Below are 25,886 nucleotides of genomic sequence, written 5' to 3' on the forward strand. Positions count from 1 at the left end.
CCACCTATGGTATGCAACAAAAGTATTACATACTCATGTATAATTGGTGCAGTGGCTTTAGAAAACAGAATTGACAAGCCTTAATGTGTTCAGTTCTTCAGTGAAAGAGAAGTAGCTTTTGTACAACATCTGAATAAATGAGAATCTGATGCTTAAACAGAATGATTGGAACTTGTTATATGCTTAAGCAGTAATTTTTAATCATTTTTGAGGGTAAGAAGGAAACTCAAACTTGTGGCCAGACTTATTGTATTCTAGATGTTGGGAATTATGCTACGAATAACAAATGTTACTTGAATGATATTGAAGTTTTTTAGATTTAAGGGTATTTATTCACAAAGTTTATTGGGCTGTTAAGTGTCTTGGTATATTTCGCCTTTTGTTACCCCAAGCAAACTGCTATAGACTTAAGAAAATTAAAAAATATGTGGCAGTATGGCAGTATATGAAATCATAATGCATCTTTATATCTATTACAGACTTCTCCTTGTAGGAGGCTGTGAAACAGATGAAGATGGAGTATCTAAAGCAGCTGGTTGTGGAATATCTGCTTGGAGAATTCTGTCAGGCTCTCCCCATTACAAACAGGTCACTAGTTATGAAGATGATGTTAGAACAGTAAGTTTGTCTCCTCATTTTACTGGATAAATATTGTCAATGGAAGGTCAATAAATATCTCTTTATGAAAGATGAATTTAATGGGATGTTTTGCTATTTTCTAAGCTATGATACATATGTCTAAACAGTTATCTTTTTCCCACAGCATCCATTTTTGCTTTTTCTGTAGTATGATTTGAACTTTAAGTTCTTAATTATCACTTGTGGTTTTAAAACCAAAAACAAGAAGAAAAGAGTCTAAATTTCCAAGCTACAATATTTTTTGCTCCTAGTTGTACATTGGGATATATTACCTGTCTTTGTTGGAGAAAAGTTACAGTTTGTTCTTCTGTTACTTCAGAACAAAAGGCAGCATGCCTGAAATAAATATTTCAGTTTAATTATAGCTCTTGATTTCTTTTGCTTCTAGTAGAAGTAAATGTTTGATTTGGTAACAGCTTGGTTATACTGAAATAAATTTACTATATTCCAGGATAAATTCCAGTGTTTACTCTTATATAGGTATTGCTTAGTATTACAAGTGAGTTGTTAATTTAATTGCAAATGAGGAGTGCTTTTCTGTGACATGTATATCTACTGAAGTTGATAGAATTATATAAACTGGATTTTATTATGCTTGCATTATTTTAAAGTAGCCAGTCTTATGGAAGTTTAAAAATAGTTACATCACAGAATAAGCTGAATTGAAAGAGACCCACAGAAATCATCGAGTCCAACTCCTGGCTCTGCACAGGATACCCAGAGTCACACCGTGTGTCCAAGAGCGTTGTCCAAACACCACTTGAGCTCTGTCAGGCTGGAGCTGTGACCACTTCCCTGGGGAGCTGCTCCAGTGCCCAGCCACCCTCTGGGTGAAGAACCTTATCCTGATATGCAACCTAAAGCTCCCCTGGCACAGCTTCAGGCCGTTCCCTCAGTTCCTGTCCCTGTCACCACAGAGCAGAGATCAGTGCCTGCCCCTCCTCTCCCCTCCCAAGGAAGCTGTAACTGCAGTGAGCTCTGCCCTCAGCCCCCTCCAGGCTGGACAGAACAAGTGACCTCAGTCACTCCTCACAGGCTTCCCCTCAGGGCCCTTCACCATCCTCGTGGCTTTCTTTGGGCACACTGATGGCTTCATCTCTGCCATATATTGTAGCCCTGCTGACTCATTCAACTCACTGTCAACCAGGACCCTTTCTGCAGCACTGCTCTCCAGTCTCTCATTCCTCAGTCTCTGCACACAGCCAGGGTTGCCTCAGATACACAGTCTGGCACTTGGCCTTGTTGAACTTCATATGGTTGGTGATTGTCCATCTCTCTAATTTGTTAAGGTCTTTCTGCAGAACCTCTAAAGTATCTTGCAAAGTTATTTTAGTATTTTAAATATGACTTTATTTTTGGTGGATGGAACTGTGGGAGATTGTTTTTCATTGTATGATTTGTTTCTGTTCTTACAGGCACAGAGAAGAGGATTATTAAGGATTATGAATTTAAGATTTTACAGCAGGCGAGGAACAGAACAGGTATTAAGATCTAGGTCTACCTCAGAAATGTATTTTACGAACGTAATTGTCTATTAATGACTGCCTGAGAGACTGACTGCAAGAAGGTTTTAATTTATGCAACTTAGGAATTAACATTCTATTAAATTAATCAAAAAGCTTTAGCATTAAATGGAGTAGCTTGCCACTTACTTGGTTTTCTTAAAAATCCACTTAGTTCATTTGCTGAAGTTTGAGTCACTGGGTTTCAGGAAGAGGTCTAGAGATGTAGAGTTCAATATTAAATGTAAACCCTTATTCAAAAAAGAAAGGATTAGAAGCCACCTAATTATTTGTTAATGAATGTGATAATCAGACCATGTTAGATGTGTTATATATTCTACAACACGAAAGTAGATTGTAATGATGTTTCTCAAATAAAATATATGCCCAAAGAATAAGAACTCAGCCTTCTGCACTACATGTGTTTCACTAGAAAACAACAAAAAAGCCTCAGCCCACAATTTTCACACCATGTGGGAAAGAAAAAATGGGTGGATTCAAACTAATAATTTATGGCTTAAATAGGGCAGACACAAGGACTTTACTTTTACACTTTGAGATACTATGGAAGCATTTTGCTTATTAGCTTCCAACGTTTATTATGGGTCAGACTTCTATTCCCAGGAGTCTAATGAAACTGCTGATCAGAATCAACTTATTCTTAACAAGTTCTGGGTATAGACCTTATGTTCTCCTCTGCCATGAGTGAGTGTTAAACCTTGAATGTTGTGCTGAAGTGTAGGTGTGTGCTTTCTGTATTTCTAAAGTGTTGTACGTGGTGCTCATTCATGGCTTTCTTCTACATGCCTTAGGAACTTCCCATGCAGTACTGCTTTTCCTTTTCTTATCTCTTGTCTATTTGTCATGTATACCCTTGGTTTGATTCCTTTTTCTATCCCCCTTTCCCTTCTTGTAAGAGAAATTGTTTTCCCTTCTTTGGCTTTACAAGGAAAGAACTGTAAAGAATCTGTCTACCACCTTCACTCTGTGTCCTTCTGAGTGGAAAAATGGCTGATCTGAGTTAGAAATGACCTTAATAGATTCTTGGGATGTTTTAGGTGGCTGGTTGAAAGAAGAAGTTGCCTGCTTTATTGGAAAAGGAAAACAAATCTTTCTGAATCTTTCTCAAGGGTGGAACAGGGAGAGATTTTATTTCCTTCACTGAGAATGCTAAAGATAAAGCTGACTTAAGCTTTTTTTAGCTGAAAAGCTTGTATTGCATGTAGCTGTACTAAACTTCAGCTTCATTGCACTTGCCAATACTAAATTAATGAATAAATATGGAAACTTATTTATCCTTGAATGTTTTGATCTAATTTCAGAGATTATAGCTTGAATATATAACATATAGTTTTTATTCCCAGTGGGAAATTAACGTCCCATTTAAAATATGATGGGCACAACAGCTAGAGGACTTGTATATTACAACTGGCTACACTGGGATTTGATTCTTAGTGTTGTTAAATGACACTTAAAAAATGTGAAGTGCCAGCCTGCTGAGTTTCTCTACATCTTTTGCTGTTCCCTTAAGCTGATGAGCTGTTTACAGGGGCAGCATTGCCTGCTTTGGCAAAGGACTGATTAATTTTTATAGATAACAGGGCTTGGGTGATAAATTTGAGTGTGTTAATGACCACCCAATATCTAAATCTCACAGCCAGAGAATTATTACTGACTGCTGAGTAAACATTTACTTCCTTTCAAGATCAGTTATCTGAACAGGTTATATATTTTACCTCTGTGTTTCTGGGTCCTTTAACAGTCTTTTGGTCTTTGTCTGTTGTGCAGGCAAATTAGCTTGTAAAGAGAGAAGTTCCATTAGAAGGCATGTACAATTCCTGGGCAAGTTACAGTTGAAAGTGCAGTACTGCAGCTGCCTAAGAATATAGTCAGAGAATATGATTTTTTTTCTAATATAAATAATTCTTAATGGGTTTTAAAAAAACCCTTAATGCTCTCCTTTTCAATTAAAAACACATTTTAGGCATCAATTTAAGGAGTGCTCTCAACAGCTGCAAACCACTGTACAACAATAAACATTTCTTGATTGTCATTGCTTCTCTGGCATACCTAGCACTTTAAAAAGACTAAGAAATAAAATAAAAATAATAGTAAAAATGACCTCCCAAGTCCCAACAAACACACTGACCTGAAAAGAATATTTTTTATCTTAAAATAATACCTACCAGTAACATTCTGCCATTTAAACTTCTTAATTGATGGATGTCAGCTAACTTTTCTATGCTTCGTTTGTGTTGGGATATTTTCTGAGAGGGGTGGTGCTGGCCTAAAAAAAATTGGTTAGCTGCGTACTTGGAAAAATTTAACTGTGAATCTTTATTAAAAGGTTTTTTAAAGTGAGCTAACAAAATGGAATTTTATGAACAATGTAATTTTTGGGAATCTGTATCCTGCTGTCTTTTAGGGAAGATGAGACACTTTAAGAAATGAATGATCTTTCTGAAAACATAGTAGAGAGGGGTGAATAAATGTAAAATGTATTTTCAGAAATTGTCATTTATTGCCAGTGTCACTAAATTTGACTTTAAAATGTGTGTATTTAGAGTGTCTTGTGGAAATAGCATACAGATCCAGTTGTAAATGTGCTGGATTTTGTGAATCCTTGAGAAGATATTTTGCCTCTTAAAGTGTCCAGAGCTGATGGAAAACTTAATCTAGGAGAATTTTTGTAGCCTTAAAGAAATTAATGTACAAATGCTGAATTAATTTATCTATATGGACTTAATCTGATATTCACTATGTTACTGCTTGGTCTGTTGTCACTCGAGGTTCTTGGATTTTGATTCAGTGTCCTGAAATGAACAGTGTGCTCCTCCAAGATCTCTTATTGTCTGATTTCTTGTATCCCTTTTTTTGCTTTCCTTTAATTTAAGAATTGGATTTGTAATAATACCAACCTATAAGTTTGCTCCCAAGGAGGAGGAGTTGTACTAAGCTGTGGTTTGGTCATAGTCTTTCTTGAAGACTATTAAGGAGCAATCAGGACAAGATAGTCAGAATAGTAGAAAACTGAGGCTGCTGGATGTTTTTTCTGTGCAGAGAACAACCTGTGCTTTTCCCTTCAAGCAGCTCTGCATTGCTGTCAGGGTGCTCTCTTAGGAATGCTGCACTTCCAGGTTTTATTTGCCATATAACAGTGTGATACAGAAGTTTACATTCCTAAAGATTTGTTCATGCTAAGATAGTGTTCTTCCTTTATGCAGGTTGTTTTTATTCTTCCATGTTGCAACTGATCTCTTACTTTTTTCTTTTAGAATAAGGGTTTTGTTGTTTGATTTTAATTTAAGGTATGTTAACTTTTCAGGGTGGAAGATTGTACAATTTTTTGTTTCTCTAAAAGAGAGGAAAAAAAATGTATTTGGAGGAATTTTTTGGGGTATTCCATGGTGTATATTTTTATTATGTTTGTTTGTTTATTTGCTTGGATGCCATGTTCGGCAGGATGGAGTTTTCAAGATGAATCTTTCTCCTGATGGAGCTCTTTTGGCAGCTATTCATTTCTCAGGAAAACTGACGATCTGGTCTATTCCATCTCTCAGACAACAAGGAGAATGGGACCAAACTGCTCAGGTAAGAAGAATGTGCATGTTTAGAAACTTGAATTATATATCTTACTCTGCTCCTCTAGAATTGTGTTTTTTGTAGGAGTGAGAGGAGTTCAGGTAACTGTGTGTTAGCTACACACAAGCTTCCCAGTCAGCTCCATGTTTTTCAAGAGCCCTATACTTACATTTATTATAATCTTTTTATGTTACTCCCATGAACTGTGAACTTGAAAAATTAAGAAAAAGAACCAATCATGTTGCAATGAATTTTTCATGAGGCATTTTGGTACCAAGTAGGTAACACTGTTAGAATTAGACTACAACACCATTAGACTGAAATGCAGTTACAGAAGAGAAGTAGAGGCTAACATGGCTAAATTTGTTTCACTGGTTGAAACTAAATTCTGGATGTCTTAGTGTATTCTATTCCTCCCTCAAAATTTACCATACCTGATTCCAGATGATGCTGTAGAATATTTTCTTAATCAGTTTGCTGTTAAGTCCGATGCTTTCTGCAGGAATTATTTGCAAAACTAAGTAGAGGAACTTTCATTAGGAATTTCTCAGACACTGGCAAACTTTTAGTGACTTGTGTGAATTAAAACACTGGAAATTTAAAGCTAATTAGTTTTCAAAGAAAAAAACCCCAACTTTATTTTAATGAGGAAATGCATTCTGAAAAGTGAAAAATCTGAAGTGAAGCACACTAGTATGTGAAGTGTTCTGATTTTCCTCCCATTAATTTCTTGACTAATAGTTAAAGAAGGGCTTTTCACTTGGAGTACTGTATGCTATGCTCTGAACCTATGAGATATAAACCAATATCCATTCCAAGTAGGGTAAACAAATGGGATCGAAATGTAATTTCAAGCTTATTTAGAAAAGCATTTTTAAACAGCAACCAAAACAAACAAAATCTCAAAGAATTTCTGTTCTAGTGTTGAGATGAGTACTGTGTCTATATATGCATATCTATTTATCTCTGTTTTTAATATATACTTCAGACAAATTTTGCTCAAGGATGCTTACAGTGAATTGTATTTTTTCTTTGTTTTTAGTAATAATGAGTATGTATTCTGAAGGAGCATTCAGGACTTCATAATTCAGTGAGGGTGATATAAAGGAATATTTAGTGCTTGACTATTCTCAAAATTTTTTTATAGGTGAAACTGGTGTCCAAGTATAATGTGTATTTTCATAATATGTGTGAAATTAAATTAGACTGGCCTTATGTTTACTTTTAATTAGTAGACTCTCCTCTTTGTACTGAAAAATCAAGTCTGAAAAGCACCTTCTGCTTTATCCAAATGTGCTTTAGTTATTTCAGCTTCCTGTACTTCCACTGTGTTGCACTTGGGGGCAGGATTTCTGTCACTGCTAAGTCACGTTTAAAATAACAGCACTGCAACCTAATTCTAAACCTTGTGGTGCCTCAGTTAATAATGCTGCTGCTTTTCTTGCACTAGTCTTCAAAGGGGCTTTATAATTATGAAAACAGCTGGGGAAAATGCTTAGAGAACTGTGCTAGACTGTCACACAGGGCCACTACACAGACTCTCTTGGAGATTATTTTATGTGCCTGCAGTCCTGTGTATAGACATGAAAAGCTAACACTTGGCTTTTGATTGCTGGAGAGGAGAACCTTTATTTCTGAAATCTTTTGGGTATGATTACTGTTTAAAGCTGGTCAGGCCATGACTTGTGGTTTTGGTTTTTTTATTTTTCCTTTTAATTGTCTGTGGAAAGGTACAATGGTGCTGCAGCAGTTGTATATTTATGCTTGAGAAGAGTTTGAATTTGTAGAGAGCATTTTAATTGAAAAATGAGTGGGTCAACTACAGAGTAAATAAACGGATTCTGTGTTACTTGCATGTCATTTTTTTTTTAGCCTGGCTATGATGAGCTTAACCCAGACTGGAGACTCTCTAGTGAAAAAAGAAAGAAAATAAAAGGTATGCAGTACAGTTAGATCATTATTTTATATCACTGTGGAGTTAAAAATAGTAATGCAAATACATGAGGACTGAAATAGCTGAATTAAATGTCAGTCAGGGTACCAAAATTGCATGATTTGAATTTGTAGCATGGTAGATCTAAATGACTGTCACAATAGGTTTTTTTTCAGATTCTCTTTTCGGAATGCTTATATAGCTATAAAAAAGTTGGTATTTCAGTTAGCACAGGATTTCATTGTTTCTTCCTGTAAATGTCTAATAAATCTTGAAAGCTACTTTAATTAAAAGATACCAGTTAAAATTCTAAAAACAATTCTAAAGCAATTTCCTCTAACTGGATTTACCTCATTGCACTCTTTTATTTTCTGAAAGCTCAGGCCAGTCTGAGCAGCCATTTAGCACCTGGTTATTGCATGGCTGTTCCAAGAGTGCAGAGATCGATAGCTATTCCATGATCCATTTGCTGCTGCTTATACACATCTATATTATTAAAAAATTCCTGCTTCTTTTTAATATTTTCTTTGGAGATTCTGTCTTCAGGTTAATTCATCTGACTTCATACGTAGGCACTGCTGGTTAAGCACTATTTAAAAAAGGAATAATCTGACCTGTTTGTTAGTGCTGTTTGGGAAAAGGTTGTTTTCATCAGAGAAGAGGGAAGTGACATGTGGGGGCGAGCAATATGATCCCACTCTCTGATGAGCCCTTTATCCCAATACCCAGTTACCATAATCAAGACAGTGACTGGAAATGCTATAGCTTCCATCCTCAGTCCTAGAAACTTTCTCGTTTACTTGGTTTTTTAGTTTAACTTTCCTAACAACATCCTCTTGGAATATGTTGATATGTTTACTTGTCCTCAAAAGTACTGTAGCCTGTTCTGATTTTCACTATTAGGTTTGTTGTCATGTTGAGGATGGCCTGATAGGTAATGAAGTAGATCTTTATCATAGATGAAAAATCTGTTAGTTTTCGTGCAAGTAAATCAGTTTACTGTGAATTTTTTCCAAATAATTTATATATATTATGTTTGTAATTGTGACTTTTTTTTTGTTCTCAACAGCTTTATTTAATACAAATATGGTTTAGTAAAAGATAACTGATATAAAATACAGACTTAGTGAACCAAGGTTGCAAATATAACAATAAATATCTGTTAGATTAGACTGTATTTCTTCATAATGGCAGTTTCCTCTGTTCTTACCTGAGATTTAACATTATCTTTCTTTATATGGTGCATTCTTATTTTAGATAAAGAGTCCTATTACCCATTGATAGATGTAAATTGGTGGGCAGATAATTCTGTCATCCTTGCTCGCTGCTCTGGTGCATTGACTGTGTCATCAGTCAAGACATTAAGGAACCTTCTGGGAAAGACTTGTGAATGGTTTGAGAGTTCTCCCCAGGTCACTTCAGCTCATGATGGAGGGTTTCTAAGTCTGGAGGTGAGCAATGCATAAGCAGGTATCCTTGTGGATTGCAGTATAACAGTTTGCTCTTTTATATGTGATCCTTAGGTAGGGGGGTTAAAATAGAAGATGTTATTGCTAATAGGAAAAGTGATTCTTCTTCCTTATCTGTAGATGGGCATTGCAGGGGGGTTCCGAACTTGCTGCAGCTTAACTGTTCTAAGAAAAACTTGATCAAATAATAAATAACTTGTGGAGAGTAGAAGCAAAACTCCTGGAATGTTGAGTCTCAATGAGAGGAAACTTGCAACAGAAAAGAATTTGTGTTGACAGTAACCTTGCATTGTATGTTAGTGTTCTGAAGAGCATTGCAACCATCCCTCTTCCACTTTGAAATGCATGACTCATAAAGAAGGAGTGAACACGTTTCGATTACACATAAGGAACACAGTGAAGGCAGAGCCACATAAGAGATATATTTTTTTGTTTATTTTTAGTAGGATTCCAGAAGGGAGTAAAGGATAATAAAGTTAACCAGTAATTTTCTTTAAAACAGAGAAAATTACTCCTTTTTAAAGCTTATATTGAAATAGGTCTTAAACATCTTAATCAAAAGTTTAACATTAGAATCAGAAAATCTCAGTACAAAGCTTGTGTGTATGTTTTTGGAAAGTTGTATTGTTCTGGAAGTAATATGTACAGCTTGTGACTGGCATACCACAGCCTAAGGATGTAGTCTGAGATTGCATTGAATAGAAAACCTTGATTTGAACAGCTGAGAGTTGAAAACACTCTTGTATGCTGCAGGAAGCTATAGAAAGTGTGGAAAGCTGTCTCCACTGTTCTGCCTTATCTTGGCTGATGCAGGAGGTGTAGGGTAAAAGTAGGTTACTAAGAAGCCTTCACTTTGGTAGGTGAGGGATGAAACCTCACATCCAGGAGACAGATGCAGTCAGGGTTTGTGGAACAGGTTAAGCAACCTGAGAAACGAAGGGTTTTAAGGAGAGAGCGAGGAAGGATGTTGATTCTGTAATTTGAAGTGGAAGATGTACTCAATTCTTACTAAACTAGTTAAGATGTACTAGGTGGATGCTTCTTGTTCATGTTTTCTTGCAGTGTGAGGTGAAACTCGTTCCAAAAAGATTGCGCTTGGAGAGCAGGCCTGGGGATGAAGATGAGGGAGATGATGACTCAGACTCAGATGAGGAGACTTCTGCTAAGGACAGATACTTCAGCTACCTAAAGCAAGGCCTGTACTTTGTAACAGAAATGGAACGATTTGCTCCTCCACGGAAACGACCACGTACTATTACAAAGAATTTCCGCCTTGTCAGCTTAAGATCCACAACTCCAGAGGAACTGTACCAGAGAAAAGTAAGTCTGGAAGGAAAAGTAAAATCTTTTTTAATCAGCTTTATTTAGAAAGAGCTTTTTCTTTTAATTCCTGCTGTATTGACAAAAGGATTTAGGCGCATATTTCTGAGAGTCTTTTAACTCTCAATGTGCTGTGTCACCTGATTAAAGGGATCCTTTTTTAAAAATAGCAGTATGATAACTGAAATGATGTGATGTTTCCACTGGGAGTCATTGTGTATCATTGGCTTGGCTAGTCTTGGACATGTACACATGTGTTTGCATGTAGTGCAAGACTTGGCAAATATATTGAATGAAATCAGTTTCACTTGTTGTTGGCCCTGGAGTGGGTTAACTTACAGTCTTCTGTGAATGTTTTGCCTATTTTTTCAGATATATGTAACACATTAAGCCTCTGAGTCATTCTTACCAAACAGATACTGCTCTGTTTTTAGGGATCTTGGACAGACTGCTTTGTCTGTGCCATTCCAGTTGTTCTGCTGGTAAACCAGCCCACTCTGTAACTCTTACAGTTCCCAGGGAATGCTGCTGTCAGACTAAATATGATGTATAACTAATATAATGTTACCTAAATAACATGTTCCTTTTATTTGAGGGGAAAAATCTTTGATTTTCCAGAGGTGTCCATCAGATCTGAGTCTTACTTATCTGTATCTTGAACCAGTGTCTTTCCTACCTGATTATGCATACCCACAATAATTATCCCTCTGCCTCTTTCAACACACAGAATTAACAATTCATTGTTCAATATGGAAAATCAGATGACTTTAATTTTCATGTGTTTGCTTTTTAGATTGATAATGAAGAATATGGGGAAGCTTTGTCTTTAGCTCAAACATATGGCCTTGATTCTGATCTTGTGTACCAAAGACAGTGGAGGAAGTCGGCTGTTAATGTCGCTTCAATTCAAGACTATTTGGTGCGTTTGTGTTTTGTGATTTTTTTTTTTTAAGGCTTTCTTATCAGACTGTCTGTGTTATCTTTACAGGAATGGAATTCTCAATTGTGTTCTAATTTATGCAATGTGAATTGGTGGCAGTTTGAAGAATTGCTCTGCAAATTCCATTTCATGTCATGTGTAAGAGAGCAGTTTAACTGAAGCCCTGATCTAGAAACCTTGGCAGCGAATGAAAGTCTTTTGGAATATTTTCTAACTTCTGTTAATAGCAACACGCTTCCTGTGTGTAATCTCTTCCCCCACATGCCACAATAGATTATTGCCTGGCAGATGAAGAATAATAATTGGAAATATCAACTGTTTATACTTCAAGTTATTATAGAAAATAAATTGTGAAGGTGAAGTTGGTACAGTAGCTGTATCACAAAGTTTGAATAACAAAATTTGCAGTGAACTCTGCAAATTGTAACTGATCTTTTCAGTAGAATTCAACATGGGGTTTTTTTGGCTTGGAAGAAAAACTACTAACTCAGCAGAAAAATGGTGTTTAAGTTGTACAACCTCATGGTTGTGGTAAACTATTAGTAATAGAAATATACTATTACTATAGAACAGTAATATATAGCTTAGTATTAGAATAGCAGATAGAGTATGGTATTAGTATTATAGGTATATTAGTGTATATATAGTAGTATAGGTAGGTATGTCAGTCTAGAATTACAAGAGATCAAGAGAAGTGTATTCTATATCTTTTCAAGTCAGATATTGACTAAATGTTAAAATTTAGCCATTCCGTATGTGATCTGTAATGTCAACCAAAGATCAGCAGATAAGGCAAATATATTGTGTAATTTGGGTGCCTTTTCTGTCACAGAATTTTAGTAAATGTGAAGAAGATGGTATTGAAAATTACTCTAGTGCTGTTGTGGAATTTATACACTTGGTGTATAAAACATGTATTTTACCCCCAAACCATCACATTGTATTTAGTGTAAAAAGGAGTAAAGTTAATTAGAAAGTGCAAATAATTACTTCTGTTCCAGTTGTGGAAGTTCTCCTAAGTAATTTGGTATTTCCATGCCCTTTTCTGCCACATATATATTCCCCTCTGAGGGGATTGTGTTTATTTTGTTCTCATCTCTTTTGTTGGTTTGCATTGTCAGTCACCAGGGGAGCTTGACATTTTCTTAAGAGGACGAAATACATGAGAAAACTTTATTGTAATCTCTGATTCTCTTGCTTTGGATTGGACTGCGTAACGTTGTGTCTGTTCTCTTGTTCTTGGACAGAGCAAAATCAAGAAACGTGCATGGGTTCTTCATGAGTGCTTGGAAAGAGTTCCAGAAAATGCAGATGCTGCTAAGAAGCTGCTTCAGTATGGCTTGAAAGGCACAGACTTGGAGGCTCTTGTGGCCATAGGAAAAGGAGAGGATGGTGGCAGGTTTGGGAAGAGTATTTTTTTTGTTTGTTTTCTTTTTAAAGAATGGTGTATAAAGTATTTTATGGTAATTTGGTAATTTTTTTTTTTGTATCAACCACTAGTGAAAATATTGGGAAGCTTTTGTAGGACATAAAGAAAGGTCATGCTTTGACTCAGACTTATTCTATAGATGTTCCTAAAGTACCTATATATTTTACCTATGTATGTATATAAAATACAGTGTTCATTGTAAATATATGCCCTGTAATTTCTTCATCAGAGGGAATTTCTGATGTCAATATTTTACTATGAGAATCTGTTTCTCTTGCTGCTTCTGAAAGCTGCAACTAATCCTATGTGTTTGGTTATGTCTTAGTTGTATTGATCAAGCAGAAGCAAGACACAGTAGAGACAATTCTCCTCAGTGTTCAGTTTCTGGTGGTAGAAATAGAAAGCGGCTGTTCTTTGTGCAGTCTTCTATTGCCATTGTGTGCTGGAGAGCTGCTGCCAATCCAGTTGCTGGCTGTGGAATTTAGAAACTTCTATCAAGTTTGGTTTTGGTTTGTTTTAGGGAGGGAGTGGAAACAGAAGTTGATGTCTCTTGTTGGCTTGGGAAGAATCCCTGCTTGTTTAAAACACAAAAATTCAGTATTTTTCTATAAATATGCAGATTTTTAGTCAAAACATAGACAAAAGGCTGTTTTAATATGTTTCTTCAAAAATGATTTAATTTCCTTTTTCCCCCCTTTGCTTAGATTGTTGATTTTTGTCTTCCAGATTTATCTTACCAGGGGAAGTGGACATTGAAATTCCCTATGAAGACCTTCTGTCACCAGATGAAGAAATGGATACTAGAAAGGAAAAGGAGGCCAAAAAGCGTCAAGAACTGCTAGCATCAGTAAACTTCTCAAAGTAAATGAAATGTTAAGCCATGTTTTATTCAGAATTATAGGTTTATAATAACTACACAGTTGCAAGAACATAATTACTCTTATATATATTATTCCTACTAGAAAAGTGGTATAAATTTTAATTGGCATTATATTGTGTCAAGTTCTCGGTTTAGTTAATTTCTTGATATATCCCAGTGCACAAAGGCATTAAAATGTGTAACCTTTGTCTTCATATGCATGTGACATTAAGTATTAATGGCAAATGTGAAAATTCCTGTTCTGAACACAGGCTGACCCTGGAACAGAAGGAGCTGTGCCGTAGCAGGCTGAAGCTGTTAACTTACCTTGATCGCCTTGAGACCTATGAGGTGAGTTCTTCTGAGTTCTCACACCCCAGGTGTTCCTGCAACTTTTGCAGCACCTCATCTTACCATTTTTTGTTATTTATTGTGGTATTAATGTTTATTGCCTTGTTGAAAGGCTATAAACTCCAGTCTATCACTGGAGAAAAGATGTTTTCTGTTTGAGTGACTGTTTCTCCTGCTTCACTGTTTCCAAAGGATGGCTTCTAGTCTTGAGAGGTGCAGTTGGGCAGAAGCCTGCTTTGAGCATCCTGTGTCTGCAGGGAATTGAGTTATGCAACTACATGGGATGTAGAGTTCAGGCACGGTTACTGTGATATCCCTGTCTGTCAAATTGACAAGTTCTGTGCAGGTTCTCTAACAAATCTTTTTCTTCCATGAGCTTACAAATGTGAAAGTTTTTGGAATTTCAAACTGTATTTTACTAGGTTTTTAAATTTAAAGTTTGCAGTTGGTAATGCACACACTCCCATTTATGGCTTTTACCACATCCCTGTAATTAATGATGTCTAAACCTTAATTAAAATAAGGCAGAAAATGGTTTTAGCTTATCAATCAAAAATGCATCTGTTTTTTTCATACTGAAACAAAAAACCCAGCATACTTTTCAGCATATATCTCAAACTTACTCATCCTAGGATAAAAAGATGTGTGGACTTTTTGATGCTTTTGTAAATCTTGTATAAAAAGCAGTCTTTTTTTTTTTTTTTTTTTGAAGGAAATCCTTGGAGGGCCTCATGCAGCTGAACATTACGATGGAGAATTCTTTAAGAAGTTCAGAAATCAGAATATTGTACTTTCAGCAAGAACTTATGCTCGGGTATTAATATTTATGTTGCTAGAATCCAGTGTTGTTTTGATATTGCTCTTTGCACTAAAGTGCTTTTTCCTCCTCCTTTTGAACTTGGTTGAATCTCAATGGAAATTTAAGAGGTAGTGTCTTTGATTTTAAATAAATGAATGCTGTGACCCTGACCTTGTTTTTTTGTTGCTAAAGAAAATTTTAAAATTAACTGTTTGTTGTATGACCTAAACTTTCTTGCTCATTTTCACTACATTGCTCTATTTTCAGTCTAAATCAGTCTTAAGCTCTGCAACTTACTGTTCTGTTCTTTAGGAAAGCAATGTGAGAGCCCTGGAAATTTTGTTCACTTTCCATGGATCAGCTTTACTTCCACACAGACAGGCGATTCTCTCCAATTTCCCGGAGACCACTTCGCCACACGAGTATGCTTTGCTGTTACCTGAGGCTTGGTAAGGCTGCATTGATAGATACTAACTCAAAGGGAGAAGGTTTTTAGATTAATACATAAATTAGTTTCCATGTATGGCACTCTGTTATTGGTTATTATCTGGAATCAAGAGAGCAGCTTTGTCTGTATGGGTTTTGAGTTTACCAGTCATCGTTTTCAGCTTTACTTTGTGCCCTTTGTGGAATCCTTTTGGTCGTTAACAGGAAAGTTGGGATCTAGAGGTTCTTTACTCCATTACATATCTAAGAGGGAACATGGACTTGTCTGACCTGAAACTGCCCAGATTTTCACCTGTGTAGTACTGGTCTTTAATTGGCTTGTGGTAACAGCCACTGTTAGGAAAGGAATAATACAAGTGTTTAGGTCCCTGGAAGCAAATGCATTTTTCTGGATTTGTTTTGTGAAGTAATTTAACACTTAAGCAGTCAGTAACTTCAGAAACATTAATCTTATTGGTACTAATTCTTACGTAACTTGGTAAGGTAGAATTTTGAAAAGCTTCAAATACAGACTTTCCTACTGTTTCATTTCAGCATAAAAGCTTATTTTATTGTAAATTTTATTTTTCTAAGGGAGTCTTCCTTGAACATCATAATTAAGTTCTTCATATTAATTAGAAGAAGTTTTTGCTTTTAGAGGTTTCTTTTCAGCTCTTCAATTATGATACTAGTTTTGAAGCAAATTGTTCAGTGCTCATAAAGAGATGGACAGATTTCATTATTTGGTACTTTACAATAGGACTTTGAAGCCTTACTTAAAGAGGGAAAGTTTCTAGAGAAGCTAATAGAATTTTTTTGGTAGTCTTCCATTATTATAGTCAAACTTTCCACTTCAAGGTTTTGCCAGTCCCATTTGGGCAATTCTTCTTTTACAATAGGGTTTTTCAATTCATTCCCCTGAAACTTTTCTTAACTCAAAATACTTACCAGTTTTGTTGTCTCTGAAGAGAAAGAACAGTCTTTATTTCATGATAGCTAATGCTTCCCTTTTTATTTGTTGGTAGTATTAGGAACACATTTATGATTTAATTAAGGTATGAAAACACTTGTTTTATCCTTTTCTTTAAAGTACAAGTTAGGACCATGAAGAGAAATTATTGAAGTGTTTATAAAATTGGTAAAACATATTCAGTTTTTCTCTTTTTTTAAGGTTTGGAGTGTGACACACAGGGAAGAATGGTCATCTTAAATGTGGTTACAGTCCATTGTTGGTCATAAATAGGGTCCTTGCATTTCTGAAGGGTTATTTGTTCTTGGTTTTGTTGTTTTTCTTTTTGTTTTTATAATTTTTTTTTACTTTGTTGTTCTGTTTGTTTACAAAACTGACTTATGTGCCAAGAGACAAGATGACAGCTAAAATAAAACATTTCACTAGTGATCTAGTAGTAAAGATGTGAAGTTATGGGGTAAGAACTTAGTTTTGTCTGCTATTGAAAAATGAAAGTATATATTTTGAATTTTTATTCTCATAGCAGACAGAACTTTCCAGTGCTAGGATCAGGTATGTGCAGGTTCGCACTTTTTATCCTCCAGATTGCAGAATAGACAATACTGTGTGTCTTTTGAAGTTTTTGTCTTTGGACAACTACAAAATGAAGATGAGATTAACACAAATCCCATACACTTACAAAACAAAAAATACACTGTATATTTGATATAAGCTTTTCCTAAAACTGTTTCTCTGCTACAAAACTGATTGCTCATAATGTTGTTAAATATACTCCCTAAATCAATACTTTAGTAATGTGATTAAATATGTACTGATGGCAGTATCTATCAATGAGACCAATATACTAATGAAATAGATTTAAGTTGTAGAAAGTGAAATTTTCTTACTATTTTAAGGAGGCTTCTGGCAATTCTTGTGTCATATGAATTGAAGGGAATTGAAGTTCTTAGTAATTTTTTTGTGACTTTATTGTCCTTGTCTCTCTGGTGGTTGTTTTTTAGGGAGTTTATTAGGATGGTAAAATTACTGACATTCTGTAGATATGGGCTCTCTAGCTTATGTAGCTTGTAGTTACAGGCATCTCAGGACAAGCAGTGAATCAATGTTGATGAACTTTGACTTTAGGCAAATAGATTCTGAATCAGGAAAGGACTGTCTGGTTTTCCTTTTGAAATTTCACACTGTTGCACTTGGGAAATAGGGGGTTATCCTTCAGGAGCTTTTTACCTCTTAGTTGCAAAAAAGGCTGCTCTCCAGTGATTTCTCTTAGATCCTTGTTTTTTCTGAAAATTTTCAGTCGCAGTATTTGTACCAGTAGATTTCAGTAGGGTATTTGGTGCATGTGGTGAGACCACTGGCACAGATCAGCTGATGGCATTGCCTGGTCAGGAGTGCAGCCTGATCCAGTGGCCTTGCTTAAAGAGCACCTTGTTCATGCCTTGTTGATGCCTTTGTTGCTCAGTTTCCTGCAGCTCAGACCCCTGCTGATCAGAAACAGTTTTGGTGGAGGTGTCTTCTGCATCTTCCTATATGGCTCTGTGTGTGTCTGTGTGTGTGGGATGAAGTTCTGTTTTGAATTTACCATATTGTTGTGTCTGTGTACGCTGCACACTTAGAACAATAAGGGGGTTGATTCCCAGCTGGAGCTCTGTGAGGTGACACTCATCCCTGTGGGAATTCACTGCATTGCTCTATGCTCACTTAGTTCTTCCATCTCAAGGGAAATCTGGCAGAGGAGAAACATGAGATTGTGTAGCAGATGCTGCCTTGTTAGTGCATGGAACAGATGAAGTGAGTAAACAGGCACCTCCATCTACAGCCCAGAAGAGCACTGAAACAGTTGCCTGCTGTGCACCTCCACCAACATGAATACACATTCAAGTGCTTTATATGATGAACTTCCTAACCAGTAAGAAATGTTTTTGTGAAGGTTGTGTTACAACTGTTCATCTGTGTCCTTCAGTTCACCTGCCAGCTCTAAATTCTAAGTACATGCTGAAAGAAAGGTTCCTTTGGTTAGTGCATTCTGTAGGCATAAAGTAGGTGTTTTTCTTGTATTTGGACATGTAATTTACATCAGGATGGCATTTAAAGGGCAGTGTCACAAAAATTTGAGATCTTGTCAGTCAAGGAAGAGCTGGCATAACAAATGGAGGAAAAAAGTAGATTTTTTTTCTCTTTTGTGACAGGTTATTAGGAAATACATATTTTTTTTTCCTGTATCTGCTTGTAAAAAGTCTCAAATGGTAGATATACTTTTGTTTCTCATTTTTGGCACATATTTTATAGCTTAGCATCTTTTGGGGTTACTCAGAAGAGTTCAGGAGTTCTGTGTCTAAGCAGGGAATTTATTTATTAATGAGACTTCTGCAAAAGTCTGTGATTTAAGTAAGCTCAACAGCTCCCTAGTTGAGAAGGAATCTGAAATAAAAAGACACATTGGTGGCTGTAAATGGTATTGGTTTCAAATTGGTATTGTGATAGATGAACATTATTAGGTAATGTGTTTTTGCAGAATTCGGATTGTAGTGTTTTCCTACTCTTTTCATATTATTTCTCAGCTTCTTTTATGTTGATGGCTCCTGTATCTCTGCTGTCTCTTATTGAGATTCATGCTCCTTCTCAAAGAGCCATCAGATGCACAGACTACATCTGTTAAGACAACTAGAATGAAGGTGGTAAAAGTTCAGGCATTCAAAGGAGCTGATAGCTCTTTTTAATCTCTGTTTTAATAGCTATAGCTAGTGTTCTTAATCTATAGTTAAGACTGTTGCCCTGAGGTTTTTAAATGTGATCTAGGAAAACAGTTTTACTGCCATTATAAATATGTAACCAGAGTATTTTTCCATTTTTAAAAGTTTCTTATCCTTTGTACTAGGCTTAACTGCTGTATTATAACATTACTGCTCACATTTTCAACTCACAGAAGTCTGGAACTTCAAATGTGTGGTTCCCTCAGCAGCCATAAGTCTGCTATATTGCACATTATGCTATAGTAAAAATCTTCCCCCTAAGATAGCATTTTTTTATGTTTCTGTGTTTTTGCTTTTTAACTTTTTCAAATACCGGTGTTCAGTTGTGACATAAAGTGAATTTTTACCAGAGAGTGCTGGATGAACTCCATTTGCCTGATGAACTGGGATAGGAATGTGGAAGTATCTCCTAAAAACTTAGTGAAGGTTTTAAAACCTGAAAATTTCCATGTAGTTGACTTCCATCTATGAATGAGTAAGTACTACTAAGAGTTCATAAGCAGTTGACTTTGCCTTTTCCATAATGATATCTTCTCCTGAACTAGGTTCTTAGTTATTGCCTGTGGCACTGTAGCTTCAATAAAGCTCTTAGAGCTTCATCTCTTCCCTTCCTTATATGTGCATGTAAATAGATTTGATAATGGAATGTCTGTGGAACTGTCTTAATATATAGTCCCCTCTTTTTCATATTATTTTTTTTTCTTGTGAAGCTAAACTGCTTTTGGTTTTAGTGTCATTCAGAGGTGTTCGTGTTAAAAGAATTAATCTCATGGTTAGTTCCCTTTTTGAATTTGCTTGAATTGATTTGTATAGTGCTACAGTGAAAGTAATAAGGGCCTGTGCTTTTATGCATGTCTTTTATCTTTGCACTAATAGGAAGAAAAAAACAGTTCAGAGGAAGAAATGTAGTTAATTTCAATGATGTATTTGGTAGAAAAAACCAGCAAATCTTACCTTCTACTATGAAGTAGAAAAAATAATTTTTGAGAGAAAGATTAACTTGTCATGATGACACTCATGCTCTTGTCTGGATTGACTTCTGGTAGGAGCGGGGAAGGTTCTTGTCCATGTAAAAATGAAGCAGTGATTTGGAGGAAGAGAGACTCCTCTGTAAGCTGCTTGTGTGTGAATCTGTGATAACAACAGGAATAGCTCATTTATAGCCAGGAGGCTGCTGCAGACGGTGAGCTGGTGAAAGTACCATAGATGTTGGCTGTGAGGAGCTTTTGAAGAAGAGAATGAGAACTTGAAGCCATGAGGGAGATGTGGAGAACATGAACTGTCAGGGAGGAAGGAGGGAGGTTTCACAGAACCTGCTGTTCTGGAGCTGAGGTGTCATTTAGCTGAGAGAGCCGAGTATGTTCAGCATGGAGGAGGTTTCAGACAGGCCAGTAGCAGCCTTCACATAACTTCCTGTAGCATGTGAGTTGAACTGTGGCTGTTTATCCACAGAACATTGACAGGATTTCCTTTGTATTTCTGGGTAGTTAATGCTGGACATATTCTGACTTCATCTACCATGTGTGTCTCTTGCCTGCATTGTCCTGAACTGGGGTTTGGCTTGCCTTGTCCAGTCTTCTGGTGAGGTGTACCACTGCTGTTGTCTTATCTGTTCATTGTTCTTTTACAGGGTTTAGAATAAAATTTCTCCCAGGAACATTCATTATGCTTTATAAATGTACACTTCTGAAGTAGTATTTCATGATTTGGTGGCAGACAGCTTTGATCTTACTTGGAGTTCAGCTTTGTCTTTAAAATAGCTTTCAAAAAATCAAAATGGGCTATTGCCTTACAATTTTAATTGTATGCATGAGGAAAAAAACCACAGTGAGCTTCTGAACTGTGCTTGTGTGGTGTTAGCTGACTCTTCTGATGTTTAGATTATTCATTCTAGGTTGTTTCGGAGTGAAGAAAGTTTCCCTCTCCCCGGATTTTATTAGAGGTTAGGCACATCATTAAAACATAGCTTGATTTGTTTATATGAAATCAGTTACAACTTTCTCCTCCGGTGGCAGAGCTGCTTCAGAAGACCTGAAGTAGTCACTGCAGTGTGCATGGCAGGGATTCTGAAGGTTAGCTAACTGTGGTGGCCAAAAGCTGTGGGATACCTTTTCCACTGGTTTATGCAGACCAGCTTTCCCAAAGTGCCGGATGTTTTAGGCAGCAGCTGCACTTCAGTCTTGATAAATTTGTCACACCCTATGGGTATTTCTGGAAAATGAAGCACTTCTCTCTCTCTGCTCACCACTTCTGTATCTGGTAGTATATTGAGCAGTTGGAAACCTAAAAATACATACAATCAGTTCTGCAGTTACATTTACTAATTCATTGTTCAAATTCTATAATGAAAGAGGAGAATGCTTTCATCCACTATGAACAATGCAATACATATCCCAGCTGTTTGAGACTGTATATCTTGGATGCATTTCTTATATTTCATCCTCAACTATGGAATAATTGTGACATAACAAAACTGTTTTAGAGATATAAGAATTGCAGAGCAACAGAAAGTGGCGTTGATTTCCCCATTGCTATCTGAGAAGATACATCCTTTGGACTAAAGAGTTTCTAAATTAAAGGAAAATAGAATATTTTAGTTATTTTATATATGTAACACACAGGCTTCCAAATGAGGAATAAAAGAGTGTTTCTAACTATTTTTCAGACAGGGAGACATGATTAAAAAAGACAGCAAAGGTTTATCTACTTCCAAAATGTCCCAAACCTAGTTCTAAAAACATCAATGTCTTTCACCAAAAAGATATTGTTTCATCAATGTGTTGGAGCAAGTTGCACTTTGCATTCAATGTGGATGAGTTTACAAGGGAAAAGATTTAAAGAAAAAATACTCTGAATTTTCAACTTGAAGAGTCCTGGAGACAGGCCTGTTCTATGAAATGCTTAAAAGGGGAAAAAAAAGCAAACCCACACAGCTGGTATTGGTAATTGAGTGAATTGGAATCTGACCTTAAAACTGAGTTAGACCTTCCTCTTTGAGAGCCTGTCCTTGGAGAGAAAATAATCTTCCGGATTCAATAAATGCAGTTGGTATGATACAGAAACTACAATAGCAGGGACTTCTTTTGTCAGAGAAAAGAATGGGAAGGATTGCCAAGCCAACATAAGCAATAGAGTGAAAAGAGCAATACAGGAAAAGTCAGCTCTTTTTGAAGAAGCAGAGCTGAATACTTCCATAATCAGTCAATTTACTGGATTTCAATCATATTTATTCTGCTGTTGAAAAGAGAGAAGGTTAGAAGGTGGGGGAGAAGCAGTGGCTCAGGAAAAATAAAAAATACCTCACAGCCGTGCTGATATTTGCATACAATTATAGTATGGCACAGCTGATAGTTTTGTTTGTTGGGAGAGAAGGCCACCTGCCTTGGTGACTGCAGTGGTCTGTCAGCAGCCATGTCTGGAATTCCAGGTGCTCATGTCTCTGACCTCTGTGGGGTTTCAGTTACAAGAACAAACCTGCAGAGTTGTGTAGCACCAGGAGAATGAGCTCTGGATCCAGTGCACAATGCATAAACAGCAGGCTGTCTGTGCATTCACACCTCAGCCCTGCTAGATCTCTCTCTGGGGTGCAGGGCATGTGTGGAGGTTCTGATGTGCCCCCATTCAGCTGCATTTGCGGTACAGGTGTTGTACACAAAGCATTGTAGAAAAATGTGAGTTCCGCCTCTTTTCAGATATGTGTTCACTTCTGTACCGTTTTGTTTCTTCTGTATGCATGAATTTTCAGACTGCAGTGGTATTTTGACACCTGAAGACTTTTTCAACTGACTTGCTTCCTTTTTAACAACTATTCCAGAGTTTTGTTGCTCTCTGTTTCTGCATGAGTCACTGAAATAACTGAGAATAGAAATCCAAGGGAAAAAAAAATAATCTGTGCTAAAGCATAAGTATCAGTTAAGAACAAACCTTTTGGTAAATGTTGAGATAAATATAGCATTCTAATCTTTGCCTTTATAGGGGGCTTAGGTACAGGGATGTCTCATCCTTTGTTTGTGTCAAGACTGGTTTGTTCCAGTCCTTGTATGTAATTTCAAATACAGGAGTTTTTATTAACTCTTCAGAATGAGGAGAGATAGTCAGGACAGTTCAACACAGTCATGTAGGGGGCAAGAGGAAATTATATATTTTATTAGTATTGTTGAGAAGGTGAATGGAGATAGGAGTCATCTCTGAGTGCTCTGGGTTCTGCTAGGGTTTTTTTGTGTGTGTTCTGAGCTCACCAAGAAACTTATATGTTAGAAGTAACTTTGCATAAATACTGATTTATACTAGGATAAAAAAATCTAAATATCTTGCAGCTGTATCTTTATTGGTGGTGTTTTCTTTAAGCATTTAGAGAAGATGGTTTCTGAATGCTGCTTGACTCTTAGTGAGAAGTTAAAAGTCTGAAATTCCTCTCCCTACTTAGTCCAGTGGTGAACCTGAATACTTTTAAAAAGGCAAATGGAGCCAGAGCAGAAAATACTTTAAAAAGTATTTTCCATGGCTTATTCATACACCTGACTTAAATATTTTAACTCTTAACTTTTTCTGCTGTGAGAAAGGGAAAAAGATAGAGGTAGACATTTTGTAGTCAAGTTTGCACTGCATTTCATTTCTTCACCATGAAATGAAAATCTTTTCCTCTTTAGTGTTTCACAGTGAAGTCTTTTAATAAGCTTTTATGAAAGACTTCTGAAGTATGCTTTTAGCACTTCAGGAATTGAGGTGTCTGGACAACTGTGGGGTTCAGTCCCAAAAAACCTTATGCTGAAATATAGGTCGACTTGACCAGAAGGCAAATGGCCAACCGTAGTTTTCAGGAGAGGAAAATAGGTACAGGCAAACACACTGCAACATTTACTTGAAGTTTCTCAAGTGAGAAATAACATACTTCCATAATATATGGCTCAGATATCCTCAGCTAGATATTTTCTAGATGTGAACTTTCATGAGATTTTATTCCAGTACAGTATTCAAGTACATGGTGGTTTATCTTCTATGCCATGCAGCAGGTAGTTAGCAGCTCAGCTACATATTGTGTAAAACAGCATCTGCTGTTTATTGTAAATGAGGCCCAGTCTCATCAGTATTTACAGCATTGTAGGAAGTAAGTACAGTGAAATATTATTTCCTATTTAAGTGAAATGATAACATGAACAACATGGAATCAGTCTTGACATATTGTTTCTTTCTTCTAGGATTCTTCACTCTGCTCTGGCATTTAGAAAAGGGACATCATACACTTCTTGCCTCTAGTCATTCATATTGCTTGTCTCTGTACTTTTCACCTTTATTTTTATTGCACTCTTTTGAGAAAACAGCTAGAGAGTTGCACATTGCTTTGTCCCTTGATGGATTTTGGAGTTGCAGAGAAAGGGGAAAGGAAAGCAACTTTCACAGAGGGCAAAGCCTGGGAACCTGAATTGAGTGAGATCTTCCTTAACTGTTTTTTTTTTTTAAGCAGTAAACCTTCAGCTTCAGTTGACATTATAAACCTGGGATGTTAGGGAAGTTATTTTTAATGTAGTCTTTATGTAATTAATGACTTCTGCTCTTCGGAAAGGATTCTGTTTTAAAGTCTGTTGAAAAAAATATTTTAAATAGTTGGTATTTAAGGGCAAACCCAAGTGGCTTTTGTGTTATAGAAAAGGGGAAGGACGGGATAGGAAAGAAAGTATAAATGTTTAGCTGGGAAGAGCAAAATGCAAATTATTTTCTGAAAATATTAGGGATATGGAGTAGTTGCATGTCTGTAAAAACAAGCATTTGCTAAGAACTGTTAACTTTAGGCCGAGGTGAGTAACACTTGCATGAAAATTAAACTTTTTAGTCTCTAATACATGTATGTCAGAGTGAGTAAAATAACTCAACTATGTTATAAATAATTGGAGGTTAGAAATGTGTAATTTGTATTATTACATAACCCAGTTAAAAATATGCAAGTTTTGCCAAATTTAGTGGTAAGCCTTTTATGCTACTGAATCTGTAAAGAAATGACTTCTTATTTGGAACTATATGTCCTGGATGGAACTCCACCACATCTATGGCAAGTATGCTGGATGTGACAGCAAAATTATGAAGAATATGTTCAATGTGGTATTTGGCAGTGGACAGGCTTGGGTCACTAGAGTTTTCTTTAACTTCTTTCTTCTTTTTTTTTTCTTTTTCTTTTTGTTTTCTTTCTAATCTCATATGGAGGGGATTGTAGCATTAGGGTTGTGTGTGTGTATTTTGAGATATTCTGGCTCCTTGTGATACAGATCTCATTCATGCAGGGGTGGTTTTAAATTTACATTCTAAATATCTGTATTTATTTATTTGTAGTAATTTTCTTTTCACATAATTTTTTAGTCTAAAGAGGAAAATGTTGAAGTTTAAATACCCATGAAATGTGTGCACCTCTTTCCTTACTATTTTGCATGACTTCTTTCTCTCAATAACAACCAAAGCAACCACTGGAAGAACACCTAAACCAAAGAAAATTTCTTCTGGGCTTCTGCGATTAGATAGCAAGATTTATTTAGGTGGGAAGCTCTTACTGAAGAGAGTCATGAAAGTGCAGGTGACTACTGGGAACAAGACTTTGCTTTCAGAGTAAATACAATAAGTGACATGTGCAACAATTTTCTTAAGGAGTCTTGCTGTAATTATTTACTTACTGGCTAAGTAATTGCTCTACTGTCAGGTAAAGGCATCAGAGACTCTTGCAAAAGCCAGATTTTGGAAGAGAGGGGTAGGGATATAGTTTGTGTTCTCTTTAGTGGAATGATGGAATAGGTTGTTTTGTAAAAGACTCTTAAGATCAAGTCCAGCTTCAAACCTAACGCCACCAAGTTCACCTCTGAACTATATTCTTTACTGCACACCTCCATGTCTTCCAAATACCTTTCAGTGGTGGAGACTCAGCCAAGAGG

The 25,886-nt window shown here is 36.3% G+C and overlaps 1 protein-coding gene across 1 annotated transcript in view; it reads left to right on the forward strand.

Annotated features, from left to right (window-relative positions):
- Positions 1–25,886, forward strand: part of NBAS (NBAS subunit of NRZ tethering complex) — a 160,057-nt gene that overhangs the window by 14,595 nt on the left and 119,576 nt on the right. Inside the window, exons 10-21 of the mRNA XM_058020301.1 lie at positions 480–618; positions 2,055–2,120; positions 5,604–5,732; positions 7,596–7,659; positions 8,914–9,107; positions 10,188–10,445; positions 11,239–11,364; positions 12,633–12,784; positions 13,541–13,675; positions 13,946–14,024; positions 14,737–14,838; positions 15,136–15,272. Of these exons, the coding sequence (XP_057876284.1) occupies positions 480–618; positions 2,055–2,120; positions 5,604–5,732; positions 7,596–7,659; positions 8,914–9,107; positions 10,188–10,445; positions 11,239–11,364; positions 12,633–12,784; positions 13,541–13,675; positions 13,946–14,024; positions 14,737–14,838; positions 15,136–15,272 (1,581 nt within the window). The remainder of the gene's footprint in view (positions 1–479; positions 619–2,054; positions 2,121–5,603; positions 5,733–7,595; positions 7,660–8,913; positions 9,108–10,187; positions 10,446–11,238; positions 11,365–12,632; positions 12,785–13,540; positions 13,676–13,945; positions 14,025–14,736; positions 14,839–15,135; positions 15,273–25,886) is intronic.

The sequence above is a fragment of the Melospiza georgiana genome, chromosome 3 (assembly GCF_028018845.1).
Source record: "Melospiza georgiana isolate bMelGeo1 chromosome 3, bMelGeo1.pri, whole genome shotgun sequence".
NCBI classification, from domain to species: Eukaryota; Metazoa; Chordata; class Aves; order Passeriformes; family Passerellidae; genus Melospiza; species Melospiza georgiana.